This window comes from Nicotiana sylvestris, chromosome 8, assembly GCF_000393655.2.
Source record: "Nicotiana sylvestris chromosome 8, ASM39365v2, whole genome shotgun sequence".
In the NCBI taxonomy this organism is placed as follows: domain Eukaryota; kingdom Viridiplantae; phylum Streptophyta; class Magnoliopsida; order Solanales; family Solanaceae; genus Nicotiana; species Nicotiana sylvestris.
Window position 1 is genome coordinate 166,790,424 of NC_091064.1, and position 25,391 is coordinate 166,815,814.

At 38.6% G+C, this 25,391-nt stretch overlaps 1 protein-coding gene across 1 annotated transcript; it reads left to right on the plus strand.

The window, feature by feature from the left end:
- Nucleotides 1–20,201: 20,201 nt before the first annotated feature.
- Nucleotides 20,202–21,730, plus strand: LOC104232637 (zinc finger CCCH domain-containing protein 20-like). Its single transcript, XM_009785893.2, has one exon. It carries the CDS (start codon nucleotides 20,272–20,274, stop codon nucleotides 21,331–21,333), a length of 1,062 nt encoding a protein of 353 aa, XP_009784195.1. The 5' UTR covers nucleotides 20,202–20,271; the 3' UTR covers nucleotides 21,334–21,730.
- The last annotated feature ends 3,661 nt before the right edge of the window (nucleotides 21,731–25,391 follow it).

The window sequence follows — 25,391 nt, forward strand, 5'->3', positions numbered from 1 at the left end:
TTTCCTAGTGCAAACTGGGGCAGAAAAAATTTCTTTTGTTTTGTCTGTTTTGTTGTAATCAGGCGCCCACCTAGAGAACAAGGGAAAATAGCTCAAGTTTCAAGGAAAATAGTTCAAGTTTCAAGGAAAAATGGTTCAAGGTGCAAGGGAAAACAGTTTCAAGTAACAAGAGAAAATGGTTCAAGCTTCGAAGGAAAATAGGTCAAGTTCAGCAGTCAGGCGCCCACCTGGAGAACAAGGGAAGATAGTTCAAGTTTCAAGGAAAAGCAGTTTCATGGAAAATAATTTGAGTTTCAAGGGAAAGCAGTTCATGTCTCAAAGGAAAACAGTTCAAGTTGGAAGTAGCAGAAGCTCGCGGCAAGAAGGCGAGTCAACAGACGAGATGATCAAGGGAAGTAATCTCAGTCCAGAATTAAAAAAAAACAAAAACAAAAAAATAATTAATAAGAAAAGAAAAAGGGGGAAAAGGGAGTGAATCCAAAATGCAGAAGCTGAAACAAGAAGTGGATTGCTCAAGACATGACTGAGGTCACAAGCACTGCATGTCCAGTCTTGATCCAAAAAGCTAAAGAAGAACGAACTAGCACCTGCAACTAGCAAGCGTCAAGGTTCAAATCTAAAGTCTGCATGAAGAACCACTCAAGACTCAAGATCAAGCTTCAGAAGACTTATAGATAGGAATCTTGTAACTCGTAGTTGATAGGCTTAGCTAGTCTTTTTCATGTTTTGATTTTTGATGTAACATCAGGACCGCGGACCGGAACCTCGGCGGAATGGCACCTCGACCGGCTCTTCACCACGGCATACTCCATGATCTCACTCACCTCTGAACTACACGTGGCCTGTTCCTTTATAGCCAAGGATATGTAGGCAGCTCAGATACCAGGGCTCGGTCACATTCTTATTCCTCTTAGTTTTTTGTCTCCTTAAATAAGGGTCGGGTCAAAAAACCTGTCTAGTCATTCTTTGTCTGAAAACTCTTCGTGTTTTTAGTCAAAGAGGGGCAATTGTAGACATGTGATTTTTGACCCCCCCCCCAAAAAAATATTTCACCCACTTTAGCATGTAAATATTTAATTTAGGCTTAATATAGTTATTTCAACTAATTTTGACTCTATTTGCTTTATTTTATCACAAAAAATAAAAATTACAAAAAATATTTTCTCTTATTTAGCTAGTTAATATTTTTATCTAGTTACTTTTAATTTGTCTACTAAATTCAAAAATACAGAAATAATTTTAGGAATGTTATCTTAATGATTTTTCTATTTTTTTATCTTTTAGTATGATATTGTGAAAATACCAAAAATAGTTTATTTTAACGGTCAATCTTACCTCAATAGTTATTTTATTTAAGTAGGATTAATTAATAAATGAGATCGCATTTTTAGTCTCGTTCACGAGGAAAAAATAATATTTGAGCTCAAGCGACCCACTTTTAGGCCTAGTTTTTGGACCTAGCCCATAATTCCTAGGCCCATACCCCTTAACCTAAATATAACCCTAAAATCCTAAACCTATAAAAGGAGATAGCCTAATTCTTAGAAGCCGACCGTAATACAGAGCAATCAGCCATTTTTTGATAATGAAACAAAAAGGGGAGGAGTAACGCCCTCTTGTTTATTTTCTCAACTGAGAAGAATCAGTCACACACGAAAGAGAAAGAGACAATCAAACAAGAAGGGAAAAACAAAGGTTTTAAAAAAGGAGTTATTCTGTAGTTTCGAACTCGGATCTTAGTTCTTCTTGAGATTAAAGAAAATATACATAAAAGAGCTTCTATTTCTCCATCTTTGATCTTGGTTTTGGTTGCGAAAAAATCATGGTATTTTCTTGAGGTTTGGAAGTTTACTATTTTGGTTGCCGGTTCGAGGTTCGTTGAGGTCGAAATTCGCGGTTCCTCTCGCAGATTTTGAGCGTTCTTAGTCAAGTTAGTGGCGTCGGATTCAATTGTATCTGCTGGAATTTTCTCTTGTTTATTAAAAGAAGGCTTGCATCAGAGGTCCATACTATTATCTTTCTCTTATTTTGAGTTAATTCATCTCCATGTGTTGTTATGTGATATTAAGCATGGTGTTAGCCCTTTGAGTTTATCCGAATCTGTTAATATTGCAATCTAGTCTTTCTAATAGAATGTATTTTTCTGTTTACTTACCTGAGGGTCCATTTAGGATTTAGAATGTTTAGTTGTTTTGTCTTTTCATTAATGCCTTAACAAATTTAAAACACTTTGTTAAATGGAAAAGGTATCCTCACAGAAATAGAACCTTTTATTAAAAATAGTCTTGAGGTTAGATGTTCATATGAATTAATGTCTAACAATAGCAAGCTCAGTAATATTAGTGATAAGTTCCCTTTTAGGTGTAATTGATATGAAAATCCCATAGTTAGTTTTATTCTATTTCCTTTTGTTTTCATTTTTCCTTCTTTGAATTCCTTCTCGTCGTCCCAGATCCGTAGGAACCATCTTAAAGTGTGAAATTCATGACTGGCCAATATCGTGTTTGAGTTGCTTGTTTCATTATTTTAATATAAATTGCTTATGCATGTCCATGTTTTTCTATTATTTTGCTTTAATTATCCGATAAGGTGTGTGTATGGAATTGTTTGATGTGGGGTGCAAAGTTAGTTAAGAATTTGAGCTTTAATGTTTCATTACTTTTGTTACATTACTTCATCGCTAGTATACTTTTAGGCACACTTTTAATCAATTGTCACGATTACGGGTATGGTTTCCGTGACGTGGTTGTGATACTTAATTTTAAAATTCAGGTGTACATTTCATGTGACCCGATCCTAATTTTCAACAAGGGTAAATAAAATTTATCGTGGACCACGGGTGCATTTCATGTGGCGTGGTTCAAGATGTGTTTTAGATAAAGTTGAATCTTCCTAAAATTAATTAAAGGCGGCTAATAAGTTAAAAATGTACCATAAGCTAAAACATGTATTAAAATTAGATAATAGGCCAATTATAACAATTGAGTGACCGTTCTAGAACCACGGAACTCGGGAATGCCTAACACCTTCTCCCCGGTTAACAGAATTCCTTACCCGGATTTCTGTGTTCGCGGACTGTAAAACAGAATCAATCTTTTCCTCGATTCGGGATTCTAAACCGGTGACTTGGGACACCATAAATTATCCCAAGTGGCGACTCTGAATTTTACATAAAATACCCGTTTCGAATGTCACTTTAAATTGAAAAAAACTCCCTTATACATCCCTTCTCAGGGGTGTAGGTAAAAAGGAGGTGTGATAGTGTCTACCGAATAGCTAAAATAACGAAAACAAAAGGGTTAGAAGTGGTATAGAACAACCTTTTACAAAGAAATAGATAAACTATAAACTTATGTGAACGACTCCACGATTTAGAAAAATATAGAGTTGTGGCCGAGATGATATCCTTGGTGGCAATAACCACAAACTGCTCCATTCACCCACGGTCATTATCGTCATCCATGCTGGTGAACAAAGCATGGTGGCCGCGCTTGCTGAAATTTATCACTCCCCCGTGAAAGATTTTGGAGAAGTAGAGATTCATCATATGTGTCAAGGTTAGAGTCTCCCCCATTTCCAAGCATAGCCGGTGCAAACTAGCCATCGTTCGCCATACAGAAGAGCTTACAAGAATGGCCCCAAAGTGAATAGGTACATATAAACATACGTATAACCCTTCTTGGTGAAGGTCACCTGCTCCACCAGGTTAGGGAAATGATGTTTAGGTAATGGAAGTTACAATCTTCCTTCACATTAGGAATACTGGAAGGGCGAATAAAAGAAGGATATCTACCAACAGCCCAAGTTTGAGGGTTTGTGGTGGGGAACTTCTCTTGGAAGTCATAGGTAGTGTTCATGTGTTTAGATATGATGGTGCTTACCGTGGGAGGATCAGCATCAACAATAACCTCTTTATTAAGAAAATGATAGTCTTTATTAAGAAAATAACCTCTGATGACTATTAGAGACTACTCAAAGGGTCTTAGAAAATTTTCCGCCAAGAAAGGAATCTTCACCAATTTCCTGATGACACAAAGATGTGCCACCGGAAATCATGGGGACTATCGTATAGGGTAAAATTGGTTTATATTAAGTGATGAAATAATTGTGTGACATATGGAACCGGAGGCAGGCGGAAGATTAATTGAGTGAGAATGAAGACCGAGGAAAACTACGGTTGGTATCGGGTAGATTTCGATGGGAATGCAGTCAGCGGAAGCAAACAAATGTTTCTCACCAGATGGCATTTAATAAAGAATATTCCCCAGTATTAAATAGCCAGCCATTAGACTATCATTACTTATTCATCATGGCCCCCATTATTATCATTTAAGAGGGGCTTGATCCTGGGATCTTGTTTTCGACGTATAGCTATAAATAGGGACTTCAAACCCTAATGTAAGCATACGAAATCTTGGGAAAAACTTGTGCTACATTCTATTCTTAAGATAAATAATACAACTTTATTTCCTACTTTATGTTGCTATTACTTCTATCGTCGGAGGCATTATAGCCGGAGCCAGATCTGGCATTTCCTTTGGTTTTTACGCTAAGTCTTATTTTTAATCTAAATTATTTATCATTGTTGGATCAAATTGTTTTGTTTGTCTATAAACCACGTAACAAATTAAACTGTACTGTTTACGGAAAAATAATCACACAAGAATCTGTAATGACCCGGCCGGTCGTTTATGAGTTACCACTCAGTTTTCCCTATTTATGCTTCTTATTGCCTTATTCAGCTGCATTTTGTGTTATCAGATTGGTTGGCTCGGGTTCGGAGAGGTTTTGGTAAGGTTTGAGACACTTAGTCTCTTTTGAGTGAGCTTAAGTTGAAAAAGTCAACCGGATATTGACATATGTGTTAAAGGGCTCGGATCTGAGTTCCGATGGTTTGAATAGCTTTAGGAGGTAATTTGGGACTTAGGAGCGTGATCGGAATGTGTTTTGGAGGTCCAGAGTAGATTTAGGCTTGAATTGGCGAAATTGGAATTTTGGCATTTTTCGGTTGATAGGTGAGATTTTTATATATGGGTCGGAATGGAATTATAGGAAATGCAGTAGGTCCGTTGTATCATTTGGGATGTGTGTGCAAAATTTCAGGTCATTCGGACGTGGTTTGATAGACTTTTTGATCGAAACCGTAATTTAGAAGATTTTAGAATTCTTAGGCTTAAATCTGATGCGAATTTGGTGTTTTGATGTTGTTTTGAGCGTTCTGAAGGTTGGAACAAGTTTTTAATGATGTTATGGGATATGTTGGAATATTTTGTTGAGGTCCTGAGGGCCTCGGGTGAGTTTCGGGTGGTTAAACAGACCATTTCAAGTTGTGGAAAATTGCAGAAAAACTACTGTGAGTGTTGCAGACTGTTGGTCTTCGCATTCGCGAAGGGTTGAGATGTGAGGCTGGAGATTTGGTCTTCACGATCGTGAGGAGGTCCTGCATTCGCAAAGAGTTGGAGTCAGGAAACATCGCATTCGCGAGAGAGCAGACGCGTTCACGATGGTTTGAGCTGCTGAGGCATCGCGTTCGCGAGGAGGGTCGTCGCGTTCGTGTAAGAGGAATTTTGGTAAACTTAATTTTGTATTTCGCGAATGCGAGGCTTTGACCGCGTTCGCAAAGAAGGAATTGAAACAGCTGGGCAGAATGTTTAAAAGGCCTATTCCGCGATTTTGAGCATAAGTTCCTCCATTTTTTGGCGATTTTGAAGCTTTTTGAAGAGGATTGAAGAGGGAATCAAGGGGGAACACTTCGAGATAAGATTCATGGACTTAATACTCGATTCTAGTGTGATTTCTAGCTAACTAATCATGGAAATTGTTGATTTTAAGCCTAAATATTGAAGAACTAGGGCTTGTAATTGGAGGCCTAGAATTTGGGATTTGAGGGGTCATTTGTGGTTGGATTTTGGTGCTTTTGATATGAATGAACTTGGGGAGTGATAAGGAGTCCATTAATGTAATTTTTATTGGATTCCGAGACGTGGGCCCGGGGATCGGGTTTGGCCAATTTCGGGATTTGTATTGTAATTTGATTTCTTTCGAGTGGACTTTGTTCCCTTAGCATATTTTGATGGTGTTGCACTGATTTTGGTTATATTTGGAGCATTCGGAGGTCGATTTGAGAGGCAAAGGCATCACGGGCTAGAGTTCGGACCGGGTAGAGGTGAGTAAAGATTGTAAATGTTGTCCTGAGGGTATGAAACCCCAGATTACACATCGTTATGCTATATTGAGGTGACGCACATACTAGATTGCAAGCATGGGGCCGTGTACCATTGGGGATTGTGACTTAGTCCATCCTGAATGACTGTTTTACCGCGTATTTGATTGAAAACTATTTGCTATCATCCTATTTTGGGCTAAATGCCATATTTGGGCCTCGTGCCAACTGTTTAGACCCTTAGGGGATTTTTACTGCTATTTCCTCACTTTTTTGATTTTATATCTATACTCCGTCATGCTATATTATAATGTTTTTCATAATTCAGCCATGATTACTCAGTTTAATACTTTAAATGATGTTTTGGGCTGAGCATCATATTTTATTGTGCCCGAGTGGCTTGTAGAGATTTCCTACTGAGTAGGGCCGAGGGCCTGTGTTGTGAGGATTATTATGGGATCGGGCTACACACCGCAGCAGTGTTGTACTGATTATGATTATAGGGTCAAGGGCCTGAGTTATATGCCACAAGGTGGTTTGATATGAGGCTGATAGCCTAATTGATTATGCCACGAGATGGCTTGATATTGCGCTTAGGTCATAAGGGGCCCCTCCCGGAGTCTGTACACCCCTAGTGAGCGCGGGTACCCAGTGTGATATGCGATATAGCCCGAGGGGCTGGTGTTGTTCCACGTTATTGCCCGAGGGGCTGATTCTGTTGACATTGTGCCCGGGGGGCGGATTTTATGTGTTTATGTTTTCTAGATGCTTTTGACTTACTTGTTTAACTGTTGAAAAGGTGTTTTAAAGAGGCTTATTCTGAACCAAGGTGTTTTTATAATATTTTACTTTTTTATTGCATTTTTTGGTTTTACACTACCTTTTTATAGCATGTTGTTGTGATTTTACGTGATTTCTTATTGCTCAGTCATCATTTATTGTTATTACTCACTGAGTTGGAGTACTCACTTTACTCCCTGCACCCTGTGTGTAGATTCAGGAGCTTCAGGTCCCGCCAGTGAGGGTTGATTGCTCCCAGCAGGCCATTCGGAGTCCACTAGGTAGCTGTCCGGCATTCGCAGCCCAGTGTTTCTCCCTCCTATCTTACTTTCTGTTTCTAGTTCTATAATAGACTGTATAAACTCTTTCAAACTCTTAGACACATGTTTAGATGCTCATGATTGGTGACACCCCGATGTTGGGATGGATTTGTTCCGCAAATTGTACTGTTTCGCTTTTTCTTTTGGGATTTAATCATGTTAATGACTTAAATTGTGTTATTTTAAATTATTAAAATGAATTGGGTATTGTGTCGGCTGGCCTTGTCTTCATGAGAGGTGCCATCACGACCGGATCTAGGTTTATGGTCGTGACAGAATCGAGGTATGTTGAATGATGCTTAGTCAGCTCCAAGTCGGACACAAGAAGAATCAGAAGGCCAATTGAAGGAAAGCACCTCTAGAATTATGATCACCGAGTTCATCAAATAGTAATTTTTTACCCTAAAATTGGATAACAATTAAATTTATACGCGGTTTTAAGGACACGTGATATAACTTGGTGCAAATTAAGACGAATAAATTAATATTGATATTGACTATGAAAGAATAAATGCAAACCACATAAATTGAACAGCCTTGGCCCTCGAGTTTATCACCCTTGAACCAAATATGTTTCAACTGGCTTATGAACAGAATAGCAAGATAAGAAATCTAGAAAATGGCAGTATATTGCTTTGTATTGCGTGAATATGATTTGGTTTACAAATGATCAGATCCCCCTTTTTATAGTAAGAGAGTCCTACTCTAGATACAATTCTATATGAGGTAAGAAATCTCTTAATTGGCTAATTAATTGGCCTCTTCTTGATACGTGCCACGATTCGTGCTGTTATCTTCTCCCGATTGTGGATATTTCAAATTTCTGTTATTTGGTGCGGTAAGCTTCCTTCGATCTCTATCTTGTTCGGTCTCGATCTTGATCGGTCTCCAGACCACGAGCTGGGCAACCTAACTTTTCATCATAGTTCTATATAACTCGAGGCTGAACCTCGGCCTATCATATTCTGGTCTCGATTAGTCATACAAAAGGGAAAACTTGATTTTGACCGTATACAAATAGTCCCCTCATTTTTTGGAAAGAAAATGATGAGAAACGATATGAATTTCTGAGTTCGGTCTCAATGGGCTATAACGTAAGCGACGAACATCACTAATATGCCCAATCATGATGTAAGCAATGACTCGAAATGTCCTGTCGGTCTAGTTACCAAGGCATTAATTTCTTGTCAATTGCCGGTCAACCACCATAAGTTCTAAACTATCACTAGCAAGCTATAAGTATCGCAACTTTCCTCTGTTCAAACATTACGTTCAAAGTTTCTCCCGTTCTTGCTTCTGTTCAAAGATTCACATTACAAATCTTGCATCCAAATTTCTTAAACTTTTAACAAAACCACATACCATCCTTGTTCCCTTTTCTTCTGCTCTATAATGGCAAAGACTTCTAAAATAGTACCCACAAAATGAGGCTACCTCTTCTTTACGACCTGCCAGTGGTGGATTATCCCCTTGACGATTTTGTTCTCGGAGGGTGTCCTACTGTTGCCGATTTTAGGATAGAAAAGACCTCCTTAGTACTTGGTCGATGTGAACCGGTATCGAGGTACATATGCACGATAGCCGATGATCTTCTTCCTAGAGTTAGAGAGGATTGCCATTGGTTTGATAAACATGTCGTGGTACCTTCACCCGAGGAGTCAATCACTACCCACGTGGAGGGTTTCCTAAGTGTTTACATTTACCCTTTCACGTTGGGTCCCTTAGACCCTATCATAGTCGCCTTCTGCAAGAGGTATGGCTTGACCCTTGGCCATATCCATCCCTCCTTATGGAGAATAGAGATTCTCCTCTGGTTCTTCGTGAGCAAAATCGAGGGATGCCCTTTCACCCTCGATCACCTTATGCGTCTTTACAGAAGAACAGAAAGAAAAGACTCCTTGGGCGAGGAAAATAAAAGACCAGTGAGGAGGCCTCGCAAGCCTAAGGAGGACATCGGTGCTATGCTTTCGGACTCAATCCGCCGATTAAGGGATGAGTCTGAAGAAGAAGAAGAAGATAATAGTTCCAAACTGGTGACCCGCGTGTGGGCCGGTGTCACTATACAAAAGTCCTCCAAACCGGAGGAGGCTGATGAGGGAGCCTCGGCCGAAGTTCCTGAACTAGAAATAGTTGAAGCCACTCCATCCCAAGCTAAGATGGTCGAGGGAGAAAACGGGGGCAAGGCTTCCCGAGTAGCTGAAGATGTCCCAAGGATGATCTCGGAATGATTGATATTCCTGAATCGCCTCAATTTTTGGACGCCACGATCCATAAGGACAATATGTTAGAAGGCCACTCTTGCGAGGGTCCTCAGGGGGTGGTTGATATCCATGGCTACTTTGATGGAGTAGAGTTTGACTCTTTGGGAGATGTCACCGGGCTTGGTGACTTATCGGTGCCAAAGAAAGCACCATCATCGGGCGTTACTGGGTCTTCATCGAGCCCAAAATTGGTGGACCGATTCCTGGCCCCAAGTGTTAACCCCGATCGCAGGCGTAATATAGTGCTTTATGTCCCGGAGGATACCCGGGTCCTCCCCTCCCCCCTCCCCCGTGGGGATTGCTAGCTACCTCAGATGTTTGGTAACCGAGAAAGACCAAGCCATGATGAATGCGGTGGGAGCCGCTTGCCTGTTTAATGAGGCCCAACGTGCTCTGAATCAGGTAACTTTGAGGGCTACTCCATTATCTCTTTTAAACTTGGAGTTGTAGGCAGTTCTAACATATTTTTCCTTGTTTGATTGCTTCGGTGTTGCATTACGAGTATTTCCTCCAAATCCGAGAGGAGCGCAAGATTGAGGTTCGGGACCTCACTGAGAGAAGTGACACCTACAAGCTTCTCAGTGAGAAGATCCAGGCAGACTTAGTAACGACTCGGGATGAGCATGCCGAGATGGCCAAACAAGTATTCCTAGTGTTTCACGATAGTGAAGAAGAAATGGATATAACGAATAATGATCCTATTCTGCAGGTCCCGCAGAGGATCGAACAGATCGGGGATCTTCAGAAATAAATAGATGCAATACGAGCCGAGGCTCAAGAGTTCAAGAAGAATATGGACATCTTAGCCTCGAAAAAGGAGGTCGTCCAAGCAGAGTTGGAGTTGGCCGAGTCCCAGCTCCATGCTGCAAGAGAGAAGACCTCGGTGCAAGCCAAGAAAATCAAAGAGCTTTAGTCCCAATTAACAAACTTGGCCAATGAGCTCGAGGAGGCCAAATCTGAGGTGGCCGCGGCCAACTCCAAGGCCCAAGCTAATATGACCCAGTACAAGGTCGATGTCGAGGCCATCCAGGCACAGGCCAAAATCATGGTGGATCATGTAAAGCATCAAGCTCGAAGGGAAACCCTCGAGGGAATCCATGCTCAGGGCTTCGATATACTGGTTGAGCTTGAGAACACCAAAGCAGAGGAAACCAAGGCTCCGAAACTAGCCTTTCCTGAGGAAGACTCAGATAGTTCAAGTGAGTCTGAAGTGTCATGACCTAATCCAATGGGCCGCGACGGGCACCCATTACCTTACTCAAGCGAGTACCAACGTAACGTATCTTTCTTATTACACTTTCGTTGGCAAATGGGACAAATAGGCCATCGTGGCTAACCAGAATAAACATAGGGGAATACTCAATATAGGATGACCCAACCTGATATAAAAACTTATACATGTGATATATGGGCCTATAAGGCCAACATGATCATTTGTACACTCAAAACATAGGCCGACAAGGCTGTACAAGCATTCGTATACATGACTTATGTCTATAAGCCTCTAAGAGTACATACTTAACATAAAGGTCGGGATATGGCCCCGCAATACCAAACAATACACGTCTAAATCATACTGACCCAGCAAGCAACTCCGGAGCAAATGGAGTGCACCAACATCTTCCGCTGAGCTGATAGCCTACTTGGAGGACTCTCGACCTGTCTATTGGGACCTACGAGCATAAAACGCAACATCCTCAGGCAAAAAGGACGTTAGTACGAAGAATGTACTGAGCATGTAAGGCACATAAATAAGTACATAAAAGACATGGAGGAAATATAGAGTAAATGAAGCAACATGTAAGTCTGGATAAGTCTGAAAATCATGAAATACTTATAGTGTCCTGCATATGCATATGAATGTCATGTCATGCATATGTACATGCGTTCATAACATCATCAAGCCTCTGAGGGAATTCCATTATATCATCTCGGCCAATATGGGCAAAATCATCAACGTATACCAGCTGATCAGGTGGTGGTGCATATATAACGCCGTAACTTTTTCTCATATACATATATATATATATATATATATATATATATATATATATATATATATATATATATATATATATATATATATACATATAAATATACGTATATAACATCATCTGGTCATGGGTCAATGTACATGTATAAATGAATGAAATACATGAAAATATGTTAATAATCTCAATATTTCTTTTGGATAAAGTTTATCAACTGCATATTATTCTAAGACCCATGAACAGAAGATATAATAATATGTCACATGGGGAATCAAAAACATAGAGAACCCTAGTATTTATATGAACAGAGTCGTTTATGAAAGTTGTGCATGTGCTCGTTTCTTTTGAATCATTTGGATCATGCCAAAAAGAAAGAAGGGATAACCTTAACATACCTGAACCTGTAACAACTCGGCCAGTCGTTTTGAGAATTTAAGCATCGTTCAGTAGCATAAGATTTGTAATAGCTTCATAATATGGGTATCAACTTGCGTACATGGTTGAATTCAGTTATCGGATGATTCAGAGTAAATGGGAGAAGGAATCTAGTTTTGGAAGCTTAAGCGGTGAGAATTTGATCGAAATTGGACTTTTGAGTAAACGGCTCCGGAATGGGTTTTGGATGATATTAACATCTTTGTATGGTTATTTTGGACTTAGGTGCACATCCGGATTCGGATTTGGAGGTCCATAGGGTAAATTGAGGCATTTCGGTGAAAGTTGGAAAAGTTGAAGTTTCAAAAATGGAGAAGTTTGACCCACAGTTTACTTTTGTGATATTGGGGTAGAAATGCAATTCTGAGAGTTGGAGTAGCTCCGTTATGTCATTTTGGACTTGTATGCAAGATTTAGCGTCATTCTGAGTTGAATTAATTGGTTTCGGTACGAGTTTTCAATGTTGGAAGATTTGGAAGTTCATAGTTTGATTCTTGGCGCGATGTGTATTTTTTGCATTGTTTGATATGATTTGGGACCTTGAGCGAGTCTGTTTTAGGTTATAGAACTTGTTTGCGTGTTTAGGTGGGGTCCCGGGGGCCTCGGGTGTGATTCAGACGAGTTTCGAATGTTTTGCATAGTTTTTAGCATGTCTGATTTCTGGTGTTTTCGCACATGCGACCTTGGAGCACAGGTGCGGCTCTGCTTCTGCGTGAGTCTGATCGCATCTGCGATCTTTGAGGCCTGGAAGCTAGCTCGCTTCTGCGAGTGCTGGAATGCAGGTGCGTTACCGCTTCTGTGCTTCTGTCATCGCTTCTATGGTGCCGCTGATGTGGCTAATTGTCCACAGATGCGGAAAAGGCTGGGCAGAAACATTTAAATCGAGGATTTGGCCATTGTCTTCATATTTTGGGTTTTGGACTTCGATTTTGAGAGCTTCTCTCTCGGGTGTTTTCAAACAAAGTGATTGGGTAAGTGTTCTTCACCTAGAATTTAATATATTCCATGATTTTTGTGTTTTGGGGTTAGAAAAATGGGGGTTTTGAAGAAAATTTCTAAAATTAAAAATCATGATTTGAGGGACCAAATGGTGTCGGAAATTTGATAATTTTTGTATGGTTGAATTCAAATAGGAATGGGTATTCGGAATTTGTAAAATTTGTCGAGTTCCGAGGTACGGGCCCGGGAGTCGACTTTTGGATCGATTTTTGAATTTTGTTAAAGATTGAGATTTTATGATCCGGAATAGCTTCTTATGTGTTTTGTTTGTGCTTTGAAGTTATTTTGGTTAGATTTGAGCCGTTCGGAAGTCTTTTCACCCGAGAAATGCATTTTAGGGAATCGGTTTGTCATCTTTGAGGTAAGTATCTTGCCTAACCTTGTGTGGGGGACTTCCCCCTTAGGATTTAGTCTTCTATGTTGATTGTAATCTGTATACGGGAGGTGACGAGTGCGTGCTCGGACTTAATTGTGGATAGTTGACCTCTTAGGGTTCTTAGGTCCTTCTATTCATTAAGTAGGAAGTTGTTCTTGTTGTAATTGAGTTCTATGTGCTAGTTTCACCACTACATGCTTTAATTGGAATTTATTATTTCACGATCCATTCTTATTGCCTATTTGACCCTTATCTGACCTAATTAAAGACTTTTACCTCTCCTATCGTTACACTATCTTTTCATAACTGCTTATCTTTAATTAAAATTGTTATTGTCTCATGCTATAATTGTTTAGTCTTACTTAGAGTGATGATTATCTTTTGCTGCTTACCATTAATTGAATTGTTGAATATCCTTCGAAATTGCTCAATCTTAAAAGAAAAAGAGTTTAGATAACCTATATCTTAGTTGACTTGCCTTTACTTGGGACTATGTGACTCGTGTTGACTTCCTTATTCTGACTTGTGCATAGTGGGAGCGTTGCTACATATTAGTCTTCTTTGTTGAACTGTTCCCTTTATGTTTTTCATTTCTTACCGTGGTTATTCCTCGTGAACTGGTTCTACTGTTTCTTTGTGATTTAAAGTTCTGGAGTTGATTTACTCGTTGTACTTCGTAATTCTGTCATTGTTGTTGTTGTATTGGTTGTGTTGGTGCACGAGGTTTTTGTCGTGCGGTTGTTGTTATAGGGTTGCACGAGGTTTCTTCCATGCTATTGTTACTATTGATATATTGCACATGCGGCGTGACAAGGCGGTATATATATATATATATATATATATATAAGCTTAAATGTGGGTTGCGCATGTGTCGATACAAGGTGGGAATGTTACGATGCACGTGTGGCGAAACAAGGCGGGCAATCACAATATTATTATTGCATGCGTGGCGAGACAAGGTGGGCTATGTCAGGGATTGATTGTGATGATTTGTGATGGCCTGGGGGCATTCTTGCTGTTTGATATTATGTTGTGGTACGCTTACCTGTATGAGTTTTATCTCGTGGAAGTTGTGAGAAAACATCTTACGTGATATCCGTTCTTTTCCTTATGCTTATTAGCTGGTAGGAACTATATTAGAGCACTTGCACAAGCATACACATAGTTGAATACTCCCATTGGATATGAAGTTCTCCTGCTATTGTTGAGTATATATGTACACCCTCATTTACTTGTCATATATGCGAGAGTAGCTCTAGTTAGCAAGTGAGTTGTCAGCATGACCATGAGGTGTGAAGGGGGCACGGGATGCCAAGTGTTAGGGTTCAGGTATTGGGACCCGTGAGTTGTATGTTTGTCCGAGGTTCGGTACTTCGCGGATTTTGTTGGCTAAGACCTGATGTGAACACTGTCGTAGGTTCTGAGTTATTGTTTACCTTTACTGTATTTGTGATTTAGGATTTGGGTTTGTGATTTTGCTCGCTCTTCTATGTCATTATTAGGGTATTTTCGTTGTTACTTGCTGTTTTCTTCCCTTACTGTGATTGTTGTATTGTTAGTTGTATCGTGTAGTCTTTACATCATGTTCTGTTGTTCTTATGCTTATATTTGTACAGTTTATTAGACCAGTATGTGTCTTGAATGTTCCTCGCCACTACTCCATCGAGGTTAGTCTTGATACTTATTAGGCACCGTTGTGGTGTGCTCGTGCTACTCTTCTATACATTTTTTTGTGCAGATCCAGGTATTGATCGTTAGTAGCTGTGCAGATCATTGCTGAGGAGACTCAAGGTAAACCTATTGTTGCGTTCGCAGGCTTCGGAGTCACCTTTTTACTTGTATTCAACTATTTTCACTCTTTTCAAAACAGTGAGATTTAGAAGTGGTAGCTAACTCTATAGAGCTTATGACTTAACTGTTAGGTTTGGGGAATATGTTCATTATATAAAGGATTCATTCCAGAAGAATTTTAAGATGTTATTTATTATTGTTGTTCTTCCGTAAATATTAGGCTTACCCAGTCCTTAAGACTAGGTGTCGTCACGAAACCCAATGGAGGGGAAATTGGGTCGTGACAAGTTGGAATCAGAGCTCTAGGTTCATAGGTGCTACGAGTCATAAGCGAGGTTAGTAGAGTCTTGTGGATTGGTACGAAGATGTCTATACTTGTATTCTAGAGGCTACAGAACTATTACGACAATCTCATTTCTTTCATTCCTATCGTGCGGGCTTATTGATCTCGGTGTCTGAACTATTATCATTCCATTCTCTCACAGATGGTGAGGACATACACTGCAGTTACCGATGATACTGCTCCCGGAGCAGGGGTCGCTGGAGTCAGAGATAGAGGCCGACGAGGAGAACGTGCCACAGCTAGAGCACCTACCAGAGCAGCTGTTGAGGAGCCGCTAGTAGCTCCAGTTGGGGGGCAGGTACCGGAGGCGCATGTTGTTACCCCCGGACTTTAGGAGACCTTAGCACACTTCTTGAGCATGTTTGGTACATTGGATCAGGCGGGGTAAATTTCGGTTGCACCATCTACTTCACAGACCGGGGGAGGGGCTCAGACTCCCGTTACGCACACTCTAGAGCAGCAAGTTCATGTTGGTCAGGTTCCAGTCATACGGGTGGCGTAGCCTGTGGTTCCAGCTCAGCCCGTAGTTAGGGCAGCAACATCTGAAGAAGAGCAGCTTAGGCTTGAGAGGTACAAAAAGTACGACCCTCCTACATTCAGTGGTTTGGCTTCAGAGAGTGCACAGGGTTTTCTAGAGGAGTTCCATCTCATTCTCCGCACTATGGGTATTGTTGAGTTGAGTGGAGTTGCTTTTACTACGTTCCAGCTTAGGGGAGTGGCTTATCAGTGATGGCCGGCATATGAGTTGGGTAGCCCGGCCGAGTCAGTTTCACTTACATGGGTTCAGTTTTTAGAGATGTTCATGAGAGAGTATGTACCTCAGTCCCTTCGGGATGCATTGCACGTGGAGTTTGAGCAGTTGTGTCAGGGCACTATATCAGTATCAGAGTACGCCATCAGATTCAGTGATTTGGCTAGACATGCGCTGACTTTGATTTCTACTATTCGGGAGAGGGTCCCCCAGTTTATTAAGGGACTCCATCCCAGCATCAGGACTAGCATGGCCCGGGAGTTGGAGATAGATATTTTGTATCAACAGACCGTGAGCATTGCTAGGAGGGTGGAGGGCATGGTGGCTCGAGGAGAGAGAGGGCAGAAGATGCTAGGAGAGAGAGGACAGGCGGGGCCATGAGAGAGAGGGCAGGCGAGATCAAGAGAGAGAGTTTGAGGAGGCGAGGAGACCTCGTAGACCGGGGAGATCTGCTGGTCCTTTTTTTAGAGGCAGGGTGCAACATGGTAGAGGTTTTGTGGGTCAGCCGGTTCAGTTCGCGCTTCAGGCTTCGTGATTCAAGTGTTCATGGGTCTCAGAGTACCCGTACCGCACAGTTCCCATAGCCACATCAGCAGCGAGGTTGCTTCGAGTGTGGAGATATTAGCCATATGGTGAGATATTGTCCCAGACTTCGGGCCGATATGCCACAACGAGGTATTCAGGTGAGTAGAGGGCGTCCAAGAGAGGGAGGCCCGACCCGTTGATGTGTTTCGCATAGTAGGCTTGAGGCCGCTGCACCAGATGATGTCATTCAGATATGCTTTCGATTTGTTATAGAGAAGCACCATCCGTAGTTCATTACAGTTCTGCTTATCGGAGTGAGTTCCCCTATCTATTGCTCTACTTATGAGTGTGTTTCATGATTAGCACTCTGTTTATGTGATTACCCTTTTGGGAGGTTCTATGAGTGAAAGTCGTGCCTATCGTCTGTTTCTAGGCCTTGTTGAGAGTCATGAGACTAGTAGTAAATTCCTGTTGTCCTTTTCGGTAGGCTTGATGTGATTTATGAGTATTTTTGGCTACGAGACGTGATGTTTATGCTCCATCAGTGTGGGAGCCAGCACTTGTTGTAAATTGAGACAGAATTGATCTAGTGAGAGTTTTCAGATGGTTTGATGTGTACCCTGCTTGTGATTCAGAGTTGAGGGCGGGACCATCGTGATTTCATGTGATTTGATGTGTTGAGACCGGGCTGTGTACCGCGGTGGGAGTTATATCAGTATGAGATCCTTGTGATTCTTTTATATGCTTTAATTCTTTTTTGTTAGATTGTTTTGTAGATTAGTATTGATAGAAAAATTTGTGCTTGTCGGGCTTGTTTAATCGTTCCCTTATGTGTTTCCCCTTCTATATTTAGTCATTTTCGTTCTGTGCGTCTTGAGTTTAGCTTGTGGGGTGTGTGCCCGTTGGTATTGCTTTGTATTGCGTGAATATGATGTGGTTTACAAATGATCAGACTCCCCTTTATATATTAGGGGAGCACTACTCTAGATACAATTCTATATGAGGTAAGTAATCTCATGATTGGCTAATTAATCGGCATCTTCTTGATACGTGCTGGGATTTGCGCCGTGATCCTCGTCCGATTGCAGATATTTTGACTTTCCGTTATTGGCTCGGTAAGCTTCCTTCGATCACTATCTTGTTCGGTCTCGATCTTGGTCGATCTCGATCTTGATCGGTCTCAGGACCACGAGCTCGGCAACCTAACTTTGCATCATGGTTCAAAATAACTCGAGGTTAAACCTAAGCCTATCATGTTCTGATCTCGATTAGTCATATAAAAGACAAACCCGATATTGACCGATATCCCACGAAGTGACTATCTGAAAAGTCTTAGGTGTGCGTATAAGGTAAACTAATGAGTTCGAAAATATTCTGGATTCGGTATTAATTCCTGGACAGTTACGAATTCAAAGTTCTACACTAAACATCATAAGAAGCTCTTACTCATTTATTGTTTACATATTATTCTCATCACAGAGATCTATTTATATGAAGTTTGAAATATACTTGCGGCCTAATTTTATTGATTAATTATTTTAGTCTACTAATCAAATTTTAGATTAAACAGTATATTCATCGTTTCTGTAAAAAAAAGAATAACAAATATATTGCTTTAAATTAATTTCCAACCAAAATTTGATTTCATCTTGCTAGGATTGCTATAATTGATTTTTTAGATGGTTATAATTCTTTCTTTCGTGTTCTATTCACCGTGCAGAAAAATTAACTACAGGGACGGATTCATGATTTAAGCTTTTCGGATGAAATCTTTAAGATTTCCAGTATTAAACTTTTAAAAAAATTATAGGTTCATCATTACTTTTCTACAATTTTAATAGAGTTTTACACGTAAATTTATGCTTCTCATCGAAAATATTGAGTTCAGATAGATTCGACACCAAAATATTGAATCAACCATATGATGTCTATAAATGGAAAAAAAATACAACTCAGATGTTCTTACAAATTAATTAATGTATGATATATGTCTTCTTATTTTTTATTACTTAATCAAGATTACTTAATAGTATATCTTTTACCTCAATTTTCATTTGATTTAATATAAATATAGAATAGAGATGGAGTATTAATATTTTTTCTTGCTCAATTAAGGGCATCTGTCTCCCAAGGTGAAACCAGGCGCAAGTGTAGCGCCATATGGTGCAAAAATTAAATGCAAAGAGGGTACAGTCATAAAGTCGGATAAGGATTCATGTATGGTGGCTTGCAATTGTCAATTTCGCGTCCTTTGGTCGCAAAGGGCCATTTAATTTAGGGACCAATAACTTCAATCCAAAACACGTCTACTTCAATATGTAGGTTGACAATTTATCCCAAATATTGAAGGAAGTTTGTTGTTAGCCATCAAGTTTGATTTTTAACTTAAAAAAATATTAAAAAATTAATAATAATAATAATAATAATAATAATAATAATAATAATAATAATAATAATAATAAGGTTTTGTGATCTGATCTTCCATTTCGTTCGTTGCAAACTTCAGTTTAATGGAAGGAGTGGCAACAAAATAATGCACTCTATCTCATTTAGTTTGCGAAAATCTATTTTTTTTATCCGTTCTAAAAAAATAATTTCTATTTAAATTTAAATAAATATAAATTTTGAATTCTTCCCTCAATTAAAAACTTCAATAGTAATATAAATGTTCTGGCACATTTAATACCACTTTTAAAAAATAATTATAGCCGCACAAATATTATGACTTATTAAGGACCACAAATCTTTAAAATCTTTATTTTTTTCTTAAATTTCATCCTCAGTCAAATATGTTAACAAAAATTTGAATAAAAGGAGTATCTATTTTTTAAGTCTAATTTAATATTAATAATTTTATTTTAATATATTTAGTTACGAATATAATTACCAATCCGGTACATGAAATATTATTCAAATTAATATTTGTATAGAATGTTGTAACATAAACAATGTATCGCATTGTACATGTGAAAATATTATTCAACTTAATATTTGTATATAATTTTGTAATATAAAATGTGTTATCTCATTTACGTCATATGATATGAGTGCTTATTGTGTTTTTTTCTCTTCCTTTTACACATACGAACACTTTGTTGATCAAAAGAGAACATTGTAGGTACTAGGTCGTGGATGTAAATAATTTGAAGTGTGGCGATACATTGTATCCTTTTTGTAAATGTTACAAAAAGGGGAAAAAAAGTTTAAGTAATAAATTTAATTGGATAAATAGTTAAAAATAGGTGGTAGAAATGCAAACCTGTCCTTGTATATCGATACCACACTATCGTGGACCTCGTAATCTGCGTCAAATGAGATGCTATCTAAATTTACTGCTAGTTTGCCCTAGTAGAGTTAGTAGAAGATAGTGGGACAGTGTAAACTGAGGATATTTTAACCTAACCATAGTTAACTCAACCTTTTAACCATGGTTAATATAGCAGTTTATAAGGCTGCAACCATCAGCTTCTTTGGAAGCATGGTGAGGAGAAGCAGTAAAGAGAGACACTATTGTTCTATACGCGAAGCTCTAAAAAATGATGATGATCGGAAGATCACCTCACTCACATCCGACCGTCCAAGTCCCTCCTTGGGACGTTATGGATGATCCAACGGTTGATGTTTATTCCCCATTTTCCGTTACACCCAATAACTACTCCACTAGTCCTGATTCTGGTTTTGACGCCTTAACGGCGTTGCAGCGTTACCTGCCGTCGAATGCTAACGACGTCTTGCTCGATTCTGACGGCTTGGACATTCCCGTGGACGCTTTCTCATGCGATAATTTCCGCATGTATGAGTTCAAAGTGAGGAAGTGTGCACGTGGAAGGTCACATGACTGGACGGAATGTCCGTACGCTCATCCCGGCGAAAAGGCTCGCCGTCGGGATCCTCGGAAGTATCATTACTCCGGCACTGCTTGTCCGGATTTTCGTAAAGGTCTGTGTAAGAAAGGCGATGCATGTGAGTACGCGCACGGCGTATTCGAGTGTTGGCTTCACCCTGCTCGATATCGTACGCAGCCTTGTAAGGACGGGACCCACTGTCGCCGGCGCGTGTGCTTCTTTGCTCACACGCCGGAGCAACTGCGTGTTCTCCCTCAGAACAGTCCGCGAAGCCATGCTGCCGAGTCTTGTGACTCGTTCGATGGATCGCCGAGTCGACTCGGTTTTGACTCGTTTTCATCATCTCCCCCGTTTGACTCGCCTCCGATGACCCCGAGTGGATCACTGAGTCTCAACTCGGTTAACGGACTCGCTGAGTCGATGCGTAATATGCAGATTGGAATGGTTAGGGGTATGAGTAGCAGCCCTACATGGGGATTGCAAATGGGTTCTCCCGGGTTCGGTTCACCACGGAGCCCATCAACACTCCGACCCGGATTCATGAGCCTTCCAACAACTCCGACCCGAAAACCGACCCTCTCTGGACTGGCTGTGTTCGACCAGTGGGAGAAGACTTACGAAGAGGAGCCAGCGATGGAAAGGGTAGAATCTGGAAAGGATCTCCGAGCCAGAATTTATGCGAAACTTAGCATGGAAAACTCGCTTGACTCGGGTTCTCCAGATGTTGGATGGGTGTCAGAACTTGTGAAATGATACGGATCCGGGTTCGGTTTCGGGTTATGATTCGTTTTTTGCTGGTAATGGTTTTATTGGATCTGCGGCTTCTGACTTGTAAATACATGCTGCTGCTTATTACTGAAGATTATTGGTGTAAATAGCCTGTTTCGGCTGCAGAGATTAGCCTTTTAATCTCTATTTTGTGTTTTGCTTATTTGGGTATTTTTATTAGGTCAGAAAACTGAAAAAAGAAAAGAGGATTAGGAGTTTGAATATTTTGTATATAAGAAAAAGATCTAAGAACAAGGGATCTTTCTTTATTGCAGGAGCTGCAGATGTATATGATTATCGATTTTGTATTCTCATGTCAGTCATTTTTTTGCTAATGCTTAAAGCTTTTTTGGTATATTGAAAGTTTATTGATTTGAGTAAAGTTTCTAACTTTAATTACAAAATGGAGTACCATGTTTGTTGAGTTGAAAATTGTTTATTTTTGGGGAAATTATTTTCCATATCAATGGCCTATAAATCTTGAATTTAGTGTGGGGAGATAATCTTGAATCAATGTATCCAATCATGAAATTGAAAAGTTGGGTTTTGTTCTTGAGTGGAAATGGACCACAATGCCAGCTTGATTGATGAAATTTTCCTCTATAAGTATAAAAATCTTTATCCCACTAGGCTGATTGTATTTGGTTCATGATTTTGTGTATCACTTTGTGCAGTGGTGGCTTTGCTTTGAAGAAGCAAAGGCCATAGTGGTGGGCTGGTTCAATTCTGTGTCAATTTTGTCAATTTTGTTTTGAAGAAGCAAAGGCCAAGAAAAATCATATGATAATGCATAGGAGGATAACTTATGATGTGATTGCTATTTTGTCATTGATAGAGCAGTTCCTCTTTTTTGGTTTACATGTTTATTTATATTAATGTCTTTTTCGTGGTGTTGAAATTTGGTGCTACATGATTTTTTTTTAAAACTCCAATTGTTATTTTCTACTGCTGTTAAAATTTATAATTTGGCGATTAAGCCAAAGTTATTAATAGTGACGCCTCACATAAGTACCACAAAGTCATCCTAATTGTTAATGGAGATATATTAATTTATTCTCACCCTAACAATACGAGCTAAACTACATAAATATATGGATGCTTGTCCAAGTAAAACCCAATAAGAAAAACATAAATATTGCAAAACGGAGAGGTAGATATAGTTAAACCTCTCTACAGCAGCCACGATCTATACCTCTCTATAGCATACTTCCTCTATTTCAATGAAGCGCATATATATTATGTGGTTATAAATCATTGTATAAAAGTAAATTATTTTCAAATATGAAAAGAGGTCATTTTTTTTTGCACGGATTAAAAAAGAAATAAGTTTCACGTAAAGTGAAACGGAGGAAGTATATAACAAGAATAACGTAAATATAGCAAAATTAAAAGGTAGTAAATATAGTTAAACCTCTCTATATTAATATTGATCTATAATAATAACTACATTTTCTTTGAAATTAAAATTTTATATTACGTTATAATATATATTTTTTATAACTAATACTTTACTAAAGTAGCTATAAAATATATCAAAGTAATAAAGGATTTGATTATATATTTATTTGTTCGAAGAGAGATTAGGAGGATGACGTGGATGCTTGAAGTGACAAAGCCGTCCTTATCCTTTATTTAGCGATCACATCTTAAGTGTCATTTTGTATACTAGTAGTATGCTATTTATTTTATATCCTTGATTATCACGCCCTCTCTCGTTACCACTAAAAAGATTGTACTTTGTACTTTTTTATTACTTATCCTTTGTAATCTTGAAGATGTGGAGGAAATCTTTAACGTGTTTCGAAGAAAAGATTGCAACTTGTAATAATTACAGTTTATTTGGTCAATATGTAACCACTTGACATACTCTTTGTGGTCCTTTTACTGAAATGTAAAAGTTGAGTTATTGTCTTTAGGGTGTTATTAGTACGATATTTAAATATTTCGGTTCGATATTTTTGATATTCGATTTCTTAAAATCCTATATTAATACCGGCCCTAATTAAATTCGATATGATTTGATTTTTCTACTTTCGATTTCGGTTTATTCGGTTCGATAACTTCGATTTATTCGGTTTGAATACTAACTAGTGCATAGAGCCGTACACTCTAATATTCTTAATTAAAGTACTCAAAAATACAAAACTAAAAATGTTTGTTAACAAAACTTCCGTCCAAAACTAGCAAATATTGACCCAAATAAAGAAAAATGTATATAAAAGAATATTTGATCATTAGAAATGCCTTATTACTTGTTTAGAGTTAATTGATGAACTTTAAGAATAAAGGAAACTAAAATTTTAGATTTTTTATATGTATGTTATAATTGATAATATGTGTTTTGTGTAATATAATATATATTTCGGTATGGTTTTGATATTTTATTTTAAAATACCAAATACCATACCTAATACGAATTTTTAAAAAACTTAAATCAAATACTAAAATACCGTATACCAAATATCAAAATTTTCGATTTCTATACGGTAATTCGATATTTACCAAATTATGCCAAGCCCTAATTGTCTTGATGATAAGTTGGGCATTCCTGTTTAATACCGTAATGAATGTTATTCATGAAATTATTTTTTATTTTTCCCTCCTTTGATATTATCTAATTAAAAAGCAAACAACTTAGCCTTGTGGATTTGGGAACAGTCTCTCTGCGAATTTGCTCATATAAGGGCAGGGGATACACTCTACGTACATATTATTCCTTTTGTTTTAATTTGGATGACATATTTTTCTTATTCGTTCGTTTCAAAAAAAGGTATATTTTTACAATTGAAAATAATTCAATTTAAAACTCTTCATATTACTCATTTTGTCATTAATGTGAAGCTTTTATAGCCACACAAATATCATGGCCGCACAAAATTTTTAACTTCTAAATTTTTAAGACCACAAATTTCAAAAAAATAAAATTTAAAAAAGTTTGTGTCGAATAAAATTATCTCATTTAAATTAAAATTAATAGAGTATATTTTTTTCCTAAATTTTATTATTTAGAATTATACTGAACATGTTGTTAATCAAACCTTGCGCAGGAAGCGATTGATAAAAGAATAGAGAAGGACAAAGCTAAAGGCCGACAAAAAGGGATGAGGGAATTGGATTAGTTTTGAAGTACCTAATCGAAGCAAACCAAACACAAATATGACAAAAGATAAACACCTAAAAAATTGCAACATGTTGGGACTTTTTTATTAGTGTGGTAGTTTATCGAATCCAGTGTTCCTATCATTCCTTTTACTTTTCCACCACCTTAATTCAAGAGTGCAACTACTTCACCACTACATTTTGATCATGCAACGGAATTTGTCTGCCAAATTGCTATTGTTTTTGTTATTTTCCTCACAACCCTCGAGAAAGTGTGTCAAATTATGTGAAAGGGACATTGGCATTTCTGCTCGGCAAAGGGACATTGTCCCATATTGGAAGAAAAAAAGACTTTTGATGGTTATATACAATTGATCTTCTTCTAGTTCTTAAACAGTTAAGAAGAAGACAAATATTGCGTCGTCGTCGTCACTCGACTCGGTTTCGGCTTCGGCTTCGACAATTTGGTCAAAGATCGATTAATTGATTAATCTTTTTGGACAAAATTCCTTTCAATTATATAATTAATTAATGAAAATTTAATTCGGAATAACTCATGACCCGCGATCCGGTCCGGTCCGGTCTGTTTTCTTTCCCAAATTATTTTAAATTTCCCGCAATATTTCAAACAAAAATATTCCCAACAGCCATGGCTGTTTCTGAAAGGTTGCAAACCTCTTCAGAAACAGTGCCAAGAAGTTTATAAATATGCTTTGAATCCCAGAATTTTTCCTTACGAATTTTTTTGATCTTCTTCTTCTTCTTCTAATGTGTTTTATAGACTTCAAGTGGTTCGCTGTTCATAGACGTTTTTGGTACCAACACTCCGGTGAGTTAGATCGTTCTATCCTGAGAGGATATATTCCAGCACCTCGGGTACTTGAGGGGAATAATTTCCTTAAGGATATACTGTGTGTTTAGTGGGCTCGAATTATTTCGAAATC

Bases quoted from the DNA above. Each gene is read 5' to 3' on its own strand.
- LOC104232637 (XM_009785893.2), top strand. From the start codon at position 20,272: ATGATGATGATCGGAAGATCACCTCACTCACATCCGACCGTCCAAGTC.